Source organism: Anguilla anguilla, chromosome 14 (assembly GCF_013347855.1).
Source record: "Anguilla anguilla isolate fAngAng1 chromosome 14, fAngAng1.pri, whole genome shotgun sequence".
Taxonomy (NCBI): domain Eukaryota; kingdom Metazoa; phylum Chordata; class Actinopteri; order Anguilliformes; family Anguillidae; genus Anguilla; species Anguilla anguilla.
Window position 1 is genome coordinate 29,218,626 of NC_049214.1, and position 20,146 is coordinate 29,238,771.

General features: G+C 45.9%; 1 protein-coding gene across 2 annotated transcripts in view; it reads right to left on the bottom strand.

The window, feature by feature from the left end:
* Positions 1 to 11,974: 11,974 nt before the first annotated feature.
* si:dkey-220k22.1 (multiple epidermal growth factor-like domains protein 9) overlaps positions 11,975 to 20,146 on the bottom strand; it is a 50,791-nt gene continuing 42,619 nt past the window's right edge. The window contains exons 5-7 of one of the 2 annotated variants that reach the window (XM_035391049.1): positions 13,772 to 14,047; positions 12,798 to 13,242; positions 11,975 to 12,734 (exon numbers count right to left, since the gene is read on the bottom strand). In XM_035391049.1, the coding sequence (XP_035246940.1) occupies positions 12,716 to 12,734; positions 12,798 to 13,242; positions 13,772 to 14,047 (740 nt within the window). In that variant the 3' untranslated portion in view covers positions 11,975 to 12,715. Of the gene's footprint in view, positions 13,243 to 13,771; positions 14,048 to 20,146 lie in introns of both variants that reach the window. The other variant, XM_035391048.1, reaches the window with a different exon arrangement.

Below are 20,146 nucleotides of genomic sequence, written 5' to 3' on the forward strand. Positions count from 1 at the left end.
ATATTTTCAGCTTGGTACTGCATCAGAAAAACTTTTTAAATTAATAGCCTGTTTCCTTTCAAGAGGCTAATTAGTGAATGACTTGAACAATAAATAACAAGTACTCACATTGGCAGGAAGAGTGAGTGACAGTTACACTGAGTTGAAGTAACCGTAGCCTGGATAAATGAATACGGGAGGGAGAGAGAGTGAGCGAGGGAGGGAGAGATGAGAGAGCAATGAAAGGAGAGAGGGATGAGTCAATGAAGCACACTATTCATAAGTTTGTCACACAGAACATGAAACGGTTCAAAATGTTGCTCTGTTCCCTTCCCGACTCCTGGGTTTCAACAACGGGCCAGATTTTGACGCGCCAAGCTTTCAGCGGTTAGCACACCCTGTCAGCCCTTATTACAGCCAAAGAACACCAACTGCTTCCAAAGTATATAGTTTCTTTTTTTAAATACAAAGCCGTCCCTCCTCACCCAGGGTACTGTGTTTGTAAAATCAGGTCCACCTGCTATGCAGGTATTTACCGGCATGCAGTCTGAAATCAGGATCGGTGTCCGACTGAGTGAGTGATGAAATTTTTCTCTCAGTTGTTTGTCTACTGGGAGTGGGTGTGCGGTTGAGTTCTAGGTTTCTGCAGTGAAGTCTTAACTCTCCCTGCTCACTTGCTTTCTCTTTCAGGCCTGGCCTTGCAGCGCAGCGAAGAGCACAGGGACCCAAGCTCATCTTTCCTGTCATTTTGCCAATTATATGACTCACGGAGAATGTCAGATTCACAGTAACCGCACTGTTTTCCTATAATGGAGGCATTTTACTGGTAATCAGCAGAAGAAAAACGACAACGGAAAAACCTCATCGCCCAGCAGCCGTGGAGACACTGTTGCCGAGGAATACGGCCTCGTCAATGTTCTCGTTAAGGTGTGTTCTTCCTCGTCCCTCCTCTCGTTCCCACGTCACCCTGTGATGTCAGGGCAGCCGCTCAAATTCCCCTTCGCCAGATTCACTTATTTTCCCCTCTCCCTTCCATTGATCAATTACATTTAAAAAGGTTATGGGAGAAACATTTGTTTCCATCTGATAGTGGAAAGAATCGAAGGTTCTTTTCATTTAATCTACAATTACAAAGGACACCAGAAACCATGCCGGGTGTATTTTACCTTTTACCTTTATTTACCCAAGTACTGGCGGTCAGGAGAGAATTAAACTCTAATTTGCAGTGACTGGGACTGTGAAATCAATCTGAAAATTTGAAAATGGCAGCGTTAAATATCCACCTTACTTCCTATGGCACTAGTCCATCTGAGCATCCATTTCCTTTCCCATTCAAATATTAACCAAGCCTACACCTGCATGGCTTCAGCAGTGGGACATGTGAAGGGTACAGGGTGGTTTGGGTAATTAGCTTCAGCAGATTGACATGTGAAGGGTACAGGGTGGGTTGGGTACTTAGCTTCAGCAGTTTGACATGGTAAGGGTACAGAGTGGATTGGGTAATTAGCTTCAGCATTGGGACATGTGAAGGGCACAGGGTGGTTTGGCCAATTAGCTTCAGCAGTTTGACATGTGAAGGGTACAGGGTGGTTTGGGTACTTAGCTTCAGCAGTTTGACATGTGAAGGGTACAGGGTGGTTTGGGTACTTAGCTTCAGCAGTTTGACATGTGAAGGGTACAGGGTGGTTTGGGTAATTAGCTTCAGCAGTGGGACATGTGAAGGATACAGGGTGGTTTGGGCAATTAGCTTTGGCAGTTTGACATGTGAAGGGTACAGGGTGGTTTGGGCAATTAGCTTCAGCAGTTTGACATGTGAAGGGTACAGGGTGGTTTGGGTACTTAGCTTCAGCAGTTTGACATGAGAAGGGTACAGGGTGGTTTTGGTAATTAGCTTCAGCAGTGGGACATGTGAAGGGTACAGGGTGGTTTGGGTACTTAGCTTCAGCAGTTTGACATGTGAAGGGTACAGGGTGGTTTGGGTGCTTTGCTTCAACAGTTTGACATGTGAAGGGTACAGGGTGGTTTGGGTACTTAGCTTCAGCAGTTTGACATGTGAAGGGTACAGGGTGGGTTGGGTAATTAGCTTCAGCAGTTTGACATGTGAAGGGTATATGGTGGTTTGGGTAATTAGCTTCAACAGTTTGACATGTGAAGGGTACAGGGTGGGTTGGGTAATTAGCTTCAGCAGTGGGACATGTGAAGGGTACAGGGTGGTTTGGGTAATTAGCTTCAGCAGTTTGACATGTGAAGGGTACAGGGTGGGTTGGGTACTTAGTTTCAGCAGTTTGACATGTGAAGGGTACAGGGTGGTTTGGGCAATTAGCTTCAGCAGTGGGACATGTGAAGGGTACAGGGTGGTTTGGGTAATTAGCTTCAGCAGTTTGACATGTGAAGGGTACAGGGTGGTTTGGGTACTTTTCTTCAGCAGTTTGACATGTGAAGGGTACAGGGTGGTGTGGGTAATTAGCCTCAGCAGTTTGACATGTGAAGGGTACAGGGTGGTATGGCTGCTTAGCTTCAGCAGTTTGGTGTTGCAACTTACTCAACAACAGCTTCATGAGAGGCAATTATTGAACCAGGCAGCCAATTATTAGGAAACCAGAGGAACACCTGAAGTCCATTTGCCTAATTGGGTGCTCCCTACAAAAGGCCTTCAGTCTCCCAGCGAGGCGGTTCTTGGTTTCAGAATTAACAGACCCCCTCCTCCTGGCTTTTAAAAGTCTGTTACAAACCCTAAACGCTGACGAATGCTGTTTTATGACGGATAAGGTGCTGCTGACCTGTACGTTCATTAAGACCTTTTTGGGTGTAGTGTGGGAGCCAGAACCCCTACCCCTGCTCCCGTACGGACAACACCCACTCCCGCTGTCGCTTTCCGCAGCAGGGAAATTCAGAACCATGGACAGCACCGGCGGGACCAAGAGGAACTTTAGCGCCCCTGCTCCCCCACTCAAGCCTGGACAGCTCCACGAGCGCCAATTACTGCATCAGGCAACCACACATTTGGAAGCCTGCCTCCCTACAAAAGGCCTTCAGACTGCACATAGGGGCAGCTCTAGGTTTCAGAACTTACTAACGTCTCCTGCTCACAGACACTGAAGCTAAAGAGCTAACGGCCAAGATGAGACCCCAACAGTGACCCCAAGTACACTGTATTTACAGAAAACTTTGCCTACTCAACAACTTTCTCATCCAGGGTACTCAACTTATATAGTCAATAGTAGGCAAGTAAGCTGCTTCGAACATGGCCCAAGTGTGGATTATCCTATAGAGCTACTGGCCGCAGCCAGCACTGACACCGTCTTGATTCATCCTGACACCGTGTACCACAGCATGGTGCCTCAACTGAATGAGCCGCCAGAAGCCTGATCGTAGTTATTTTTCTTTTTTTAACTTGCTATATAGGTGTGTCTTGTACTGACATTAAAAACACTTTCGTAAGTCGCTGTGGAAAAGGCCGTATGCCAAACGATGCAAGTGTGAATGTAGTCCAGCACCCTTCTTAAGTACTTCAAGAAGGTACATGAGCAAATTTTGTTAGCTGGCTGTTAGCTACAGTAAGATTCCATATTCCATTCACTCGTTCCTCAACCAGGCGGGTTTTACGTCAATTCAGTTTCTGCGATCGGTGCGCAATTAGAGATGCCATTGTAAACCGCTATTGTCAGACTTAAGGAACATGCCCTATTTTGAGAATTTGCTTTAGATTTTTGTTTTATTTTTAAAATCCTTTTGGTGTTGATAAATATTATGAGCTAATGAGCCTGATATGTCACCATAAATGTAAGAAAATAATATACAGTGTTTCAAGGATTAATATGAATTATAATGAAAAATACATTTCCTTAAGCTTCTCACCTTATTCACATTCTAATTTATCAAGTCTATTGCCTTTCAGGCATTAAGAACCACCCACCTACTTTGTTGGTGCATGAGTAATGATCAAATGATAAGGTTATCCATATGCCATGGAATACTTAGTCACCAGTTCTGGACCAAGTTGGGAAATTGTGGGATATTCGTGAATGATCCCTGACACAGTGTTTTCCCTGTCCACCCCCTGCACATTTGAGCTGACCCCTGCAAAAATTTAGGTGCTGATAGATTCAATGTGGTCAAATAACTCATTGGGGGATTCAGTTTTTTTTTCTTTTTTCCCCCCGGCTGAATATGCTTATTAATCACAGATGCACTTAGATTAAATTTCGTAAAGCACTGAAAAATTAGGAATGGAACAGTGACACTGCAACACCACCCTCGTGAGTCACCAGTCGCAAATTCATTTCTTTAGACTCTTGTTTTAATTTATTATTATTATTATTATTATTATTATTATCTCTTTTTTATTCTTTTTTTTAATCTCTATCTCTCTTTTATTAACCTTTAGCCAGATGTGTGTTTCTAAATTCCTTATTTTAAACCACAATACATTTTTTTATGTTTCTAAATTACTTAATTTATACCACAATAAATAGTTTTTTTCTTTTACTATACTCATATGTTCACATGAGTATTTCTCTACCTGTGTGTACATGTCAGTGTCTGTTAAGCACTTTGTGCTGACTCGGTCAGAAAAAGTGCTATATAAATCTGAATGACTTGACTTGACTTAACTTGACTAGATAAAATCGTCATGGAGACCCACTCAGATTCCGTAGTGCCGGAGACTGCCTACAGGCAGCATTGATTGACCCCTGGGGTGCCCCCATACATAGTAGGGGAAATGCACACACTCCACAGAATGCCTGGAATCATTCATCTGTAAATGGATTGATGACTCTTGTGCAATATACATTTCACTGATTTTTTAATTTATTTATTTTGCAATTAGTCTTGCAATCATCTCAGGGGTTGACTGAGTTGTCTGTGACTTCATTTGTGAGTCTTGTACAAACCTGTTGATTTGGACGTGAGCTTCACCTGCTAAACAATTAAATATAGATCCCATTTCAGCAACAGTTACATCCCTTGAATTGTAACGAGCTGTTAACTGTTCTTAATCAAACACTTTGAAAGTCTCCTGGATGATTTACCCTCTTAAGGACAAACTATGTCAGAAAGAGCTGTGCATTCCATCAAGAATAAAAATCCCATATTCCCATCATAGGACCTTTAATCATCCAGATCCAATTATTATTTTATTTAATGTGCCTTATGGCAAGGTTATATTTTGTAAATCATAAAATTATAGAAAGACAAATGAAAGTAGATTTTTTAGATTAGTTTTTTTTTCTCCAAAATTCTAAGTCAGTAAACATAAGAATGTTCTAATCACAAATCTGTGATCTTAAACCTTAAAAGATTAAAGACTTAAACATTTGTGGAAAGTGAAAAGTTTGGGTAAAAAAACAAAAACAAAATCAAAGCAAATGACAATCATCCAAACCAGTGTTAAGAAGCTAAAGAAAAAAATGATGGAAGAAGATAAGCATGTTTTTAATTACCTTAATCAAGAATACAAGATCCTCCAGCACACCGAGAAATGAGGACTGAAATTGAGAACCCCTAAAATAAGGTGCTGACACATAGAGATCACATTGATTGGTTGGTAGGTTGGTTGGTTGATTGATTGATGTATTGATTGATTTTAATGGATGACTGAACACAATGCATTACATATTCTGGGGCACTGTGTAGATTAGAACGTCAATCCCCTTAAAAAACGTATACTTTAATACTGTGTACTTTGTGAGAAGAAGACAGAACATTTACACAGAAAGCCAAAAGACAGACATGTGCTGAGCAAATGGGGAAAACAGCTGGGACAGCTGGAATTATAACGTGTGCTCTTCTGTTCTTTTCTTGCTTTAGTATTCGTTTTATAAAATGCTAAGCATTCATGCTGGGACAGCATATTACGTACCAAAACATTCAAACGGATTAATTTGGTTGCTGAATATTTTCTTCCAAATTTTCTTTGTTAGCCCGTTGTAATTGACTCAAAACGTTTGATACAGTTATGTGAGGTATGCGGTAGTTCTGCGTAATTCACATTGGTGATACAGTAAAAGCAAACTGGAAACTTTAAATATGCGTAATGAGAAGAAGACAGAACATTTACACAGAAAGCCAAAAGACAGACATGTGCTGAGCAAAAGGGGAAAACAGCTGGGACAGGGCCATAAACTTGCCCTCAGTACAAAGCATGAAATTGGTAAATGCAGTTTAGCAATGGACGAGAGAAATTTCAGAATCTGTTCTTATAGCCGAGGGGTCAGCATACACTGCCAGTGACTGACTGAGAGTCAGTTTGTGCTTCTTTTGAAAATATTAGATAAAGCACAGGAATGTTGAAAATAGGCAAGATTGAAGTAAACATCTGCATCCTATTTATAAAAAAAAGGGTGGGCGGGGGATCACACATGGAACCTAGATATGATGGACATCTGCTACTACAGGACCACAGCAGGCTACAACAGTGTTACTTATGTTTATGGTGGTAGTAATATGCACAGAATGTAGCTTGATTTGTTTTTGTAAGCTTTGAATTGAGCGTGTGTATGATTATCTAGGTATTTTATTATTGTCTAGATAAAAAAATATAATCCTTACTTTTTAGCAAATAATCCACTCTGAGTTTAGAAGTACTGCTGTGATAAGGGCACACTTTATTACACACAGCATGGAGAGAATTAACAATACATCAGTATGGTGCTTTCTCTGAAACAAAGCAGAAATCTCTGATATATATATATATATACACACACATACACTCTGCGTATGTATTCTTCTAGTTCCTGCTGACTCAGCTCTCAAACAAAACATCTTTATCTTACAGCAAATAAACTCTCTCTGACTGCTGCCGAGCGAAAAGTCACACGCACATGTGCGATTGCTTAAGAACGATCCCTTAGGCATACGCGGTTTCCCGCTCGATGTCATTTTACGTGGGGTGTATGACGATCCCCTCCTCCGACTGGACCCCCACGTAATGTGCTGCTGTGCTGTTTTGTGGTGGCGCTGTCTGCATGGCAGTCTGCCGTGGGCCTTCAGACGTGCTACATTTGGAGCGGTGAACTTTATCACCAATCGGTCATAAAACACCGTAGACTACAGAGTAACTCCAGATGTGTCCGACTTATGAATTCCGCGCATGTGAAGTCTCGCCAATCAGTGACTCCAATAAAAACTTACGGGAAACGCTGAAGCCTCAGCGGGGCCCGTCAGGACTGGAGTGGAGCGCGCCAGCTGTACGGACGTGTCCTCCGCTTCATCACGCTCCCTCGTCCTGCGCAATGAGCCGTCACACGACTGCCGCAGAGCCTAGAGCCTTCTGTGGAATCGGCCTGTGAGCGTCTCACAGCGGGGCGTGTCCGGTCTCACCCGCCGAGGGCCGGCGGCGTGGGCGCAGGTTTTTGTTTTAGCCCGGGGCTATGACACCTGATTCTACTCATCAGGGTCTTGGCCGAAAACCACGATTAGTTAATTCATTGAATCTCGGGGGTCTTAAGCCGCGTTTCCACCGCAGGAACTTTACCCCGGAACTAGAAACCTTTTGAGGAACTCAGTGCGTTTCCACCACAGGAACTAGGGTCTAAATTTAGTTCCAGGGGATTTATTTTACCCCCAAAAAAGTTCCTGCTCGGGGGGTAGTACTTTCCAAAAGTACCGAACCTTTGGGGTGGGGCGCAAGCACTGAAAATTTCTGATTGGTCGACTACTTGCAGTGTTATTTGTTTTATTTCAACCACCATGTTTAAAAATCTGCAGCCGCAAACCGATTTATTTTCATAATAACTTCAAATCAAACTTGTATGTTATGCAGCACAGTAGCCTACTTTTGGTTATAGCCTGCCAACGTCTTGGAATTATAACGTGTGCTCTTCTGTTCTTTTCTTGCTTTAGTATTCGTTTTATAAAATGCTAAGCATTCGTGCTGGGACAGCATATTACGTACCAAAACATTCAAACGGATTAATTTGGTTGCTGAATATTTTCTTCCAAATTTTCTTTGTTAGCCCGTTGTAATTGACTCAAAACGTTTGATACAGTTATGTGAGGTATGCGGTAGTTCTGCGTAATTCACATTGGTGATACAGTAAAAGCAAACTGGAAATCACCTTCCGCACTTTTTGTCAGGGTAAAATAACAGGTTAATTCTAGTAATCGTCCCTTTAGCTTTTTCAGACTGCCGTAATTTTAGTCTGCCATTCTTCAATTCCACAAAAAGACCAGGAAGACTATGGACTAATCTATGGTGCATGGTTCGTATCTGGAGGGCACACTTCGCTGCTCGGCTAGCAGTAACTTCGAAGGAAAGCAAACGGTGGCTGTACCACTGCTAATTTAAATTTTCACGCAAGTCCGAGTTTTCGTTCTATTCTTGTCATTTTGCGATTAGCCTATATGGAATTGATGATGAGAAAGTAATCAAACAGCAAATTGTTTACAACGTGTGCATGTTTTCTGCTGTTGTTGCCAGTTATATTGGAAATGTGAATGCATTCTGTCGCCTCGGATGTCAAGACATGAAAGTGAATGTTCGCATAAAAACATAATGAATGTGTTTGAGAGGATATATAAAACAGTTACAATCTGACTATTGGCCTGTTATGTCCTATTTGTTGCATAACAACGGTCCAAGTTCAACTACCAACGACAGTTTTGCTTGACAACGGTAAAATATGCCCAAATGGCTGCAGAAGAATATTTCAATTCCAGGTGATTAAATCGATAAAAATCAATAAATACAAAAGTAACCATATATAGTCATTGTTGGTAACCCGTTGTATATAAGTGGAATAAACCCCTCCGGGCTGTCCCGGTTATTAGAAAATAATGTAGGCTACTTCGGTGGTAGTATGGGGTTACAGAAGAAATCATAGGACAGATGGACCGACGACAACGTCGCTTTTTCATACGTCAGTGGGCTAATTTGCCTAATCTTCGCGGGACTTTAGACCACGGTGGAAACGCAGACAACAATGGGCTGAAGGAACCTTTTAGTTCCTTGAAAAGTAGTTCCTGGGACTAAAAGTTCCGAGTACTTTTGGTGGAATGCGGCTTATGCTCTTACTCAGAGCACAGTGAGTGCTTAGTTTTCTCAGGAGATAATCCAGCTGTAGTGTATTTTGGATAAAGAAGACTGCCTAGAGTCAACCAACAATGTCATTTGTCATGGTTATATTGAGTAACATATCAAACTAAATTTTAAAGATGGTTTTTGGATTTTAGGTGCTTGCTCTTTCGCATTTGGCAATCATTTGCGTGCGTCATTACATTTGAATACTTGGCCGGATGGTCACACCCGAACACCACCAGTGGGAAATAGCATATAGAGGAATAATTACAGAACGCAAGCATTGAATTGATGTTGCTACAAAAATGCCATTGTGAAAAGCTATGAAATATAACATTTCTTAATTTGAAAAAATTAAGGATTGACACTTTAAGCTGCTCTCGCGATCACTGGCACCTCTACCGACAGCTCCTCCCACTCTAGCTCCTCCCACTATGGCTCTTCCCACTCTAGCTCCTCCCACTATCGCTCCTCCCACTCTAGCTCCTCTCACTATGGCTCCTCCCACATGTCCAAGACCGGTCTCATACACTGCCCGCAGCAGATCATGACCAAGTCCTACTTCACCTTCACCCACAATTTGCACCCCGTTGATTTGACCCATTTCTCCAAAATGCGACCAATTACAGATTTAACCTCTTTCAAAAGGAATCATTTGCAATATAGCGCATTACAGTGAACGAAAGTATAATTTCATCAGAATAAAACCCCAGGACAAAAATACCAGACATTTATTCGTCATGGCGTGCGCAAACATGTCAGACGTAACATGGCTTATTTAGAGGCCGAAGGTGTCATTGCTGGAGCTGCTGGGTGACTCACTCTGTTAAGGCTCTGTTCTAGTGCATGGCTGGGCCCCGGGGTCGGGCATCCAGTCTGACCACGCCAGCGCTGACTGTGCTGCCCGAAAAGGACCCCCTGGGTGCTTGTGGGTCGGCTGCTTGGCGAGGTTGCACTTGACTCACTTGACCAAACCAATACCTTTTGTATTACCAAGCACACACAGAGTCGTTCCTGTGAAGCATGGCTAGTGCTGATAGCTCCCAGTATGGTAGAATCTTCAGCCTGCTAAATGTGACCGAGTGAGTCAGCGTGAGTGAGATACAAGCCAGGCCACAAGATTTTTTGCTTCTGAAAAGCTACCGATCCAAAATGGAAGTTAAGGAAGGATAGAAACCAATCCAAAAAAAAAAAACAGATGGACCCACACAGCTAAAAATGAATCATGTTTTTTTTATTAAATATGGTCAATATTGAACATAATTATGTACACCATGTGATTCACTGAAAACAGCAGAGGTATCTGGGGTGGGGAGAGGGGGATGTCAGGAGCAGGATCTCGAGGTGGGTGGGTCCCTCGGGGGAGCTCGACACCATGTTGGCACGTCCTTGCCCCCCTCACCCACACCCCCTCTCCCCAGATCTGAAGGGGCGTGGCCAGAACGTGCTCCAAGTAGTACCTGTACAATAGCGTTCTATTATTTACATTAATCTGTACAAGGTTCGGTTCCGTATTTAAAGGTATAAACAGGCGTGTGGGGTGACGGTGCGGAGCCTGAGGATGGGCCGAGCTCGGGTACGAGGGCAGGGCGTCCCAGAGCCGTCACCCTGGAGACAGCCGTCTGCTCTCTGCAGCGAGGACGGTGGGGCTTTGGAGTCTGGGCCTGGTAGGGCTCATATAACCACACCAGCCAGACACACATACACATGCGCACACACATGTTTGTATTGCTATACTTGTGAGGACTTCCCATTGACTTACATTCATTCTGTAACCTTTAACCCTAACCCTAACCCCAACCACTACGTGCCTAACCTTAACCTAATTGTAACCCTAACCCTAACCCTAAGTCCTAATCCTAAAACAGCTTCTTGAACTTGTGGGGACCAGCAAAAGGTCCCCACCTTGCGTAATTTTCCTCATCGTTCTATCCTTGTGGGGACATCTGGTTCTCACAAAGATAGTAATACATGCCCACACATACACATGTACACACACACATATGCACACACACACATACACACGCACACACACACATACGCACACACACACCACACATACACACGCGCACACCTACACAAATATACATACACACACACACAGATGCGTGCACACGCACACACGCACAGCCACACACACCTGTACACACACACACACACACACACACAAACACGCCAACACATATACAGATACAAAAATGCCCCACAACATTTACACATACTGTACAAATGCAATAAATACAAGTATTCGCTGACCCGCCAGCTGGGCTCTGACCTCGAGGCAACCTCTTCCACCAGTAAAGAGAGTGACTACTGCAGCTGCAGCACACTCTCAACTGGCCTGGACTCCCACTGTTTTTATTACAGTAACAGATTATTTAAAAAAATCATAAACTTAATAATCGTCATGTGCCACATTTATCCACAAATGAACAGCTAAAAACTGTTAAAAAAAACAAAAAACGGTAAAAAAAAAAAATCAATAAAACAAAAACAAAACAATGCTGTGCATTTTCATCCAGGAAGTTCTCACGGGGTGAATGTTGACATTACTCTATCTTTTTCTGGCACGGTCTTCCTCTTGTCTTCTAGCACATTTCTCAAAACACAGGAAATTCTGTAAGCCTTTGGATCCCGTCCTTCCAACAAAACAAATTCGCTGTGCGTGTGTGTTAGGGTGTGTGGGTGTGTGCGTGCACGTGTGTGTGTACATATACCCACACACTCTTCACATTTATACTTTTTCACCTGTAATCCACAGCGGCACCTCCCCACCCTCCGGCCAAAAACCCATCCCTTACCTGAACCAATCGCCCCCCACCCCCCTTCCTCGCACCACCACCTTCTAGGGCACAGATCTATCCAGAGGGGTGCCAAACAAAGGGGAAAACATAATAAATAAAAATCTGCATGTTGCATTCATGATCGTTGGCAGCGTAGTCCCCACTGCCCCCCCCCCCCCCCCCCCCCCCCGGTCTGCCATCGCTTTCTCCGCCCCCACCCTTGGTCTGCAATCTCGCCAATGGCGGTACAGAGGAGAGAGTTGTGCCCGTCCACCGTGAGCGCAGGCCGATCCCTGCGTCGCAGCCCACCCTGCAGTAGTTCACTTCCCCAAGCCTCACTCCAGACTACTTTAGACTGCTAGACTACTGCCGTCCTCCAGGCCAGTCCCGGAAATTAATAAACCAATATTCCATTTCTGCAAAGTCTTTTCATCATATGCTTTTTTTGGCGATTGTTGGTTGCGTTCCTTCCAGAGATTTAATTCTTCTTGCGCTACAGCCCCCCTTCCCAGAGACCATGCACAGGCTTAGTTCCTGGGTGGGTATGTCTGGGAGGGGGGGTCTGGATGTGGTCTCTGGGAGGGGGTGTGGCCTAAGGCATGTCATGTTCGTGGGGCGACATTGGGAGGCGTGTCCCGCTGAGAGAAAAGGGGAGCGTGTCCTAAGGTGCTTATACATGTTTGTGGCGCTGATTATGGAGGCGTGTACTGCTGAGGGAGGTGTGGCCTCTGGAAGGGGGCATGGCCTAGGACTCATACACATTCTTGGGGCTGCTGAGGGAGGTGTGGCCTCTGGAAGGGGGTGTGGCCTAAGGCTCGTACACATTCCTGGGGCTGCTGAGGGAGGTGTGGCCTCTGGAAGGGGGCATGGCCTAAGGCTTATACACATTCCTGGGGCTGCTGAGGGAGGTGTGGCCTCTGGAAGGGGGCGTGGCCTAAGGCTTATACACATTCCTGGGGCTGCTGAGGGAGGTGTGGCCTCTGGAAAGGGGCGTGGCCTAAGGCTTATACACATTCCTGGGGCTGCTGAGGGCCAGCTGGCCGTTGGGCGGGGCCTCCCCGGGCTCGTCCTCCAGCAGGCCGGACACGTCGGCGTTGGGGATGCTGTCGTGGTAGCTGCTGAAGCTGATGTTGTCCTCCTTCAGCTCGATGGTCCAGAAGGGCGCGTTCAGCTTGCGGTTGCGGTACTCGCGGTAGCTGTAGAACCCGCCAGCCGCGCCCATCAGCAGCACCACCGCCACGATGATCACCGCCAGCACCACCACGTTGAACTGCGCCCAGGACACCTCGGAGACCGTCGTCGTGGCGTTGTCCGTGGGGCCGCCCAGACTGGTCAGCAGGGACTGCGTGGTGGCCGCACTCGTCCGCCCGCCCGTGGAGTTGGTGGTGGTCGCCATGGCGGTGGTCGTGGCCGTGTCACCGGTGATCGTGGTCACCGGGGTGGTTGTCGCGGTGACGTGCACTGGTATGGTTAGAGGAAGTGTTAGGGTGTGAGGACTTTGGTTCCTCTGTCTCCTATTAAATTGCTTTTTAAATGGCTTCAAGGATATTGACTCTAGAATAATCTATTTAATATTTAAGAATATTTTAAAATGTTAATGTTTTTTGTACAATGTCTTGTAAAATTATTTTTTAGAGAATGGTTTAAAATATTTTTAAGGGTCCATATTAAAATTTATTTTATGTGTTTTAAATGCTACGTCATTTGAATGTGCCTCTATTTTGTTAACTTTCGTTACAGACGTTACAGAATTCTGCTCCCCCGATAAAATATTAAGTGACCATAAATTTCTCTGACTGGTGCACTGATGCCCTCTGCTGGTCAACACACACACACACACACACACACACAAGACCTTTATTTATGCCCACATACAGGAAGCATCATTGATATTCAGCCATGCGACATGTCTTTGAATAATCAGCACTCAGACCAACCACTCCTGGCCCCGCCCAGATCCCTCTCTGCCCCGCCCAGCTCCGCCCCTCACCTGTGGGCGTGCAGGTGTGCGCGAGGGCGTTCCCGGCGAACCCGTCGGCGCAGCGCTCGCAGCGAGGCCCGGCCGTGTGGTTGGCGCAGCTCAGGCAGCGGCCCGTCTCCGGGTGGCACAGGCTGGGCGTCGCCGCGGCGTCCGCGTTCCCGCTGCAGTCGCAGGGCCGGCAGGCGCCGTCGGAGCGGAAGAACCCGTCCCCGCAGCGATCGCAGAGCGGACCCTGGTACTCGGCGCGACACTGCTCACACACCGCACCCCCGCTGCCGCCGCTGTCTGTGAGGACGAACACACAAACACACGCGTTACCGCCCCAGACTGCACAGCTGAGTTTTTCACTTTCATTTTTCAAAACATACTTCAGCACCCACCTCATCTCCTTCTGTACTCAAATATCATACCGTAAAATACCAGCACAACAACTCAAATGCTTAAATGTTGCCTAAAATGTTGCTTAAGTGTTTCTACGTATTGATAATCACCAGCAGTGCCACATAGCCATCGGAGTAACAAAATCAATGTAAAAATCCACTGCATGTACCAGCGGTCGCCAGCAGATGGCAGTAATACACCACTATTGAGGATGAGGGTGGACTGTGGCGCGGGGGGCCTGTTTCCCGGTATCTACAGTGCGAGTGTGTGATGCTGCGTTCAGGGCGGATGGCAGGGCTGTGCGTGGAGCATCAGCGTGGAGGTCGCACGCTGATGACCAGGCGTGGCTCGCGCCTTCGTGCTGCCCTGTGTGAGACTGCAAAGGGGAGGGGGACGGGGGGGGCTTGGGCTTGGGGGGTGGTTCGTTTTTAAAGTGGCCCTGACAACGTTTGAATTTCTTTCCACTGTAAGCTTCGTAAGCTTTTGCGGACGTGGCAACAGCGGGCCCAGCCGATCCCAACAGGGCCCACCTGGCATTCCAGCAGCATCACGCCTGCCAGCCTCCTGCGGAGTGGCAGGAGAAGCAGCTGCGCAGAACCATCGTTTCAACACCATGACGACTGAAACTGTGCTGAGTCAGAGTAAGCTCTCTCTCTTAACCCAGCAGGGGTTATAATACCATATATGTGCTGTTACAGTACAGAGTAGTGCCACACCTTTGGTGTGACGACAAATTAGCGTGTAGCTATAAGCAGTGTCAACATGCAGCATTTTTAGGAACTTAGTTGCCCCTCCCTTGTAACCAGGCCTGCCCCGAGGGTATCTGCATGCGTACACACACACACGCACGCGCGCGCACGCACGCACGCACGCATGCACACACACACACACACACACGGGCTGAAACTGAACAGTGGCAGCACGGTTGGGACCCTGCAGCTTTGCACCCTAGGCTCTGCACGTGCACTTGCTGAATGCAAGGCTGTGCTTGTTTCTGTGAAGCCTCTGCTGGGAATGTGAATAACGATCACAGTCACTGCGATTAACACCGTGCTGAGCTCTCTGCAAAACAGCTGCACTGAACCGATCACAGTCACTGCGATTAACACCGTGCTGAGCTCTCTGCAAAACAGCTGCACTGAACCGATCACAGTCACTGCGATTAACACCGTGCTGAGCTCTCTGCAAAACAGCTGCACTGAACCGATCACAGTCACTGCGATTAACACCGTGCTGAGCTCTCTGCAAAACAGCTGCACTGAGCCAGTCAGGACTACAGTCAGCACATCTCTCCTCTCTCTCTCGCTCTCTTCTGTCTCCTCTCTCTCTCTCTCTATTGTTATGAATCTCTCCACACTCTCCTTATGCTCTCTTCTTTCTCTTTCTCTTTCTCTTTCTCAAAGTTCTCTCTCTCAAGATTCACAATGCTTCATTGGCAGGAAATAAATGTGTAAATATCATCTCAGCAAGTATCACATTTGAACATAAACAGAGATGAATAATCACTAAGCAGAATAACTGAGGACAGCAACAACAAAAATACTACTACTAATACTAATAATAATATACTACTACTATTACTACTACTACTAATAATAATATACTACTACTATTACTACTACTACTACTACTACTAATAATAATAATATACTACTACTATTACTACTACTACTAATAATAATAATAATATACTACTACTATTACTACTACTACTACTACTACTACTAATAATAATAATAATAATATACTACTACTATTACTACTACTACTACTACTGCTAATAATAATAATATACAACTACTACTACTACTACTAATAATAATAATAATAATAATAATAATAATAAACACAGATAATAAACACTTGTGCGGAATGAGAACACACATTCTCTCTCCTCCCTCTCTGAGTTTCTCCCCCTGTCCCTGCCTCCCAGCTCTGATAAATTCCACACCTTTGGCTCTGAACCTGCAGCTCTGGCACAGGCTTGTGAAGTCCAGCGAACTCTGCTTAGCTTTACGACCTTAAACTCAGCATTTACATTAGACACACCAGAGACGCATGCACAGACACAAACGCATGTACAGACACACGCACACACACAGACACAAGCACAGACACAGACGTGAACAGCACTGAAGAGAGAATTCAGAGGTGATAAGTAGATTCACTCATTTACTTGCAAAAAAGAGAAGGAGAAGCAGATAGGTTGACACAGAGAGAGACAGCTGACAGTTGACACTAACTAAAAACAATAGAGTCACTATCAGCTCAAAATATGTATGGTATCTACACACAAATACACACATTATTGTGTGGGAAAAGCCAGTGACTCTAATGGAATGTGGCTTCATATTTTCACACGTTGCTGTGGAAACTCACAGTCATAACCCTCACTGTGGAGGGGTGGAAAACTGACCTCAACTGATCCTTAGTAACCACTCCACACACACACACACACACACACTCTTAATCAGGCCCTGCATGTCTGGTATTTTAGCGTGTGATGGCGGTTAAAAGTGTTCCTTTAAGACAGCGATCTCAAACTAATACTAACACCCCAGAATGTCTGCCGGTTTTTGATGCGTTCTTGCACTTCAGCCCTTAATTTAAGACGCTGATGGGCTGAAGAGTCGGCACACCTCGCTTCCAGGGCCTAAACTGGCCGGCAATCGAGAAGAGATCACAAAAACCAGCCGGGACCCTGGGCTCTCCAGACTGGAGTGTGAGAGCCCTGCATTAAGGAGGGGCCAGCATGGAGCGGGTTCTCTAATGAGCGCAACCCACATTCTGCTCCCCCTGGAACAGAGGACGTGTGGGGAGGCCAGACAGTTCCACCGTAAGCGCCGAAAGGCCAGCAGTCACACGCGAGCCCTGGGTGTGGCCGTGGGTTCCCGCTGCAGTGTGGATACAAGGCGAGGTCACCTGCCTCCAGGCAGCAGTGTCCTGTATGCTCTCATCAGCCTGTCCATTCAGACCAAAGCAGGTGACATCATCAGCCTGTCCATTCAGACCAAAGCAGGTGACATCATCAGCCTGTCCATTCAGACCAAAGCAGGTTACATCATCAACGTCATCACTGACACCAAACACTGAGCTGGGGATCAACAGAACAGCACCAGTGATGATGCACACTTTACCGCTATTCTCCTGGAATTCATGAACTTAAGTGTTATTTTATTAATTAACTAGAAAGTATCCACTAATTACCATCAGCACCAATGCACTCTGTTGATCGCCTCACTGTTTTTTTTTCAAGTAATGTGATGTCACAACTGTTAATACCGTCTCATTTCTATTTTATTATTGCTGTACTGACCTCAGAACAGCAATGTCAGCTCACTGACCTCAGAAAAGCAATGACAGCTCACTGACCTCAGAACAGCAGTGCATCACTCACTCCTCACTCTCCATCCCACCATCAGCTTCAGGGAGCTCGTTAAGAACAGAGGCCTCGTTGAGCACTTGAGAACCTCTCTCATGACACAGCAAAACCCACAAGCTGATTGGACATTGTTGAGAGGTTTTTATGGAGGAAAAATCTGCGCTCAGCCAAAATGACATAATTAAAAAAGCCTCCCTCTTTTATTTGCTGAGATGCATTTAAAAAAGACATCCCTGTGATCGAGTGAGCAAGAGCGCACAGATGGAACGGACTCAGCTCAGGGAAACCTCTGTAGGTCAACTGCAGTGTGTTTAGCTGGAGTTTAAGCCTCACGTTTAAACCTCTGCACTACCTTTCAGACACAGCCAGTGTGTACTTGTGTAAGAGTCGGAGTGTAGCACAGTGGGTAAGGAACTGGGCTTGTAACCGGAAGGTCGCAGGTTCGATTCCCGGGTAGGACACTGCCGTTGTACCCTTGAGCAAGATACTTAACCGAAATTGCTTCAGTATATATCCAGCTGTATAAATGGATACAATGTAAAATGCTATGTAAGTCGCTGTGGATAAGTTGTGTAAGTCGCTCTGGATAAGAGCGTCTGCTAAATGCCTGTAATGTAATGTAATGTAAGGTGTTTCCTATGAAAGATCAGCTCCAGCTGTGCTCTGCTCCCCTGTGTCAGTCACCTGCACTGAGGAGAACAGTGTGGCTCTCTCCCCTCCTCAGGACACGGGGGGAGTCGTTACCGTGCCGACGGGGCGAGGCAAGCAATTCATCCACTGTGACCACGAGCGGCCATGAGCAGGTGACCTGGACATCTGTCAGCCAATGAAATGCCACCGTGAGTAACAGACTGCTTCTGTACGTGCGTATGTACATGACTGCGTATGTGTGTGTGTGTGTGTGTGGGCGCATGTGTGTGAGTGCCTGGTCAACCACGTGTGGCTGACATCCCCCAAACCCACAATTTAGAGACAAGTCATCCACTAGAACACACACACACACACACACACACGTACAAGAATGTACTCATACACACATTCCTCATTTGAATCAGTCGCTGGCTAGAGAAGAGAGTAAACCACAACACAAGCACCCTCTTTGTCAATCATCCACAGATAATAACTGGGCAGCGCGCACACGCACACACAGTAACCACGGCTCGCCTCTCCCAGCTAGGTGAATCATCGCAGTGAAATAATTCAGCTCTACCCAATTAAGGCATGACGCATGTATAGATTTTATAAAACGGCCTTCAAATATTTTATTTGTGCATGTGTAAAAATGACAAACACTTCTTTTCACATGGTTATAATTAATATCAATATGATTTGCTGATTTAATGCTAAGAGTAGTTAAAAGGATCAGCAGCAGCAGCAGCAGCAACAAAAAAAGTACTAATAATAATAATCATATTTTATTATTACTTAATTATTTATTTTTAATCAAAAAATGCTTGACTGTCTAGCTTATTTGGATGTTCTCTCTGAAAGTCAATTAGAAAAAACGAGACCACGCCCACCCGTCCGTTACTCACTCTAAAGCCAGTGGGCCGTTCCACATGGCTGCTTTAGATACACCAGTGAAAGGGGAGGGGTCTTGAAGTGCTCACAAAAACACGCACTGGGTACGCACACACACACACACACACACACACACACACACGCAGCATCAGGGCGGTGGTGTGTGCGTGTGTGTGCGTGCGTGTCCAGTGAGTGTCCATCACCGCTCCTCCCCCCAGCACCTCCAGCTCCCAGTAACCCACACCACTGGCCGGCTCCTTTTCACTGATCACTGTTTCCAGGGCAACCAGTCCCTTCAGCTCCACAGCTGCCTCTCCATCTCTCCCTCATTACGCACGTACGCACGCGTGTGCACGCAAGCACGTTGTTCCCCTCCTGTTCGGTTTTTCAGGTTTCACAGTTAGTTAGGTAATCCATTCACACACATTCATCCATTCATGTTAGATTTCAAACCGTCCTAACTGTAGGGCAGGTAAACACTGCCTTGTGTTCAATAGCATAGGAGACTGCTTAGTAACTCACATACACACACAAAAAGTACAGCACTGCCGCATGAGAGAGAGCAAGCAGCAGGGGAGAGAGAGGAAGGGACAGAAAAACAGAAAGAGAACAAATGCTTCCTCTTCTTGCTCTCATTTTCTAATAGCAGTTCCCATTCTCCCAGCTACAGATTAACTTCACAGGAGGAAATCTCCTGCACTACACAAAGCTACATACACACAGACCTGCAAAGGCGTACACACACACACACACACACACACATGTATGCACCCTGTACACACACACACACCTAGATGTCTGCAGTCCTTCTCTCTGAACAGGAAGAGGTGACTGCCTGAGAGCGGGTTCTTCACAAACCACAGAAAGCAAAAAGCGAAACACACTGCGTCAAACACGGCGCACAGAGCACACAGCGCCGCCCTGTCTCCCTCCCCGTGTTTCTGCGCAGCTGCAGGGACGGCGGCAGCCCAAGGCGCTCAGCTGCAATCGCTAGCGGCAACACGCCGACGCGCTTAGCTGCAATCGCTAGCGGCAACAGACCGACGCGCTTAGCTGCAATCGCTAGCGGCAACAGACCGACGCGCTTAGCTGCAATCGCT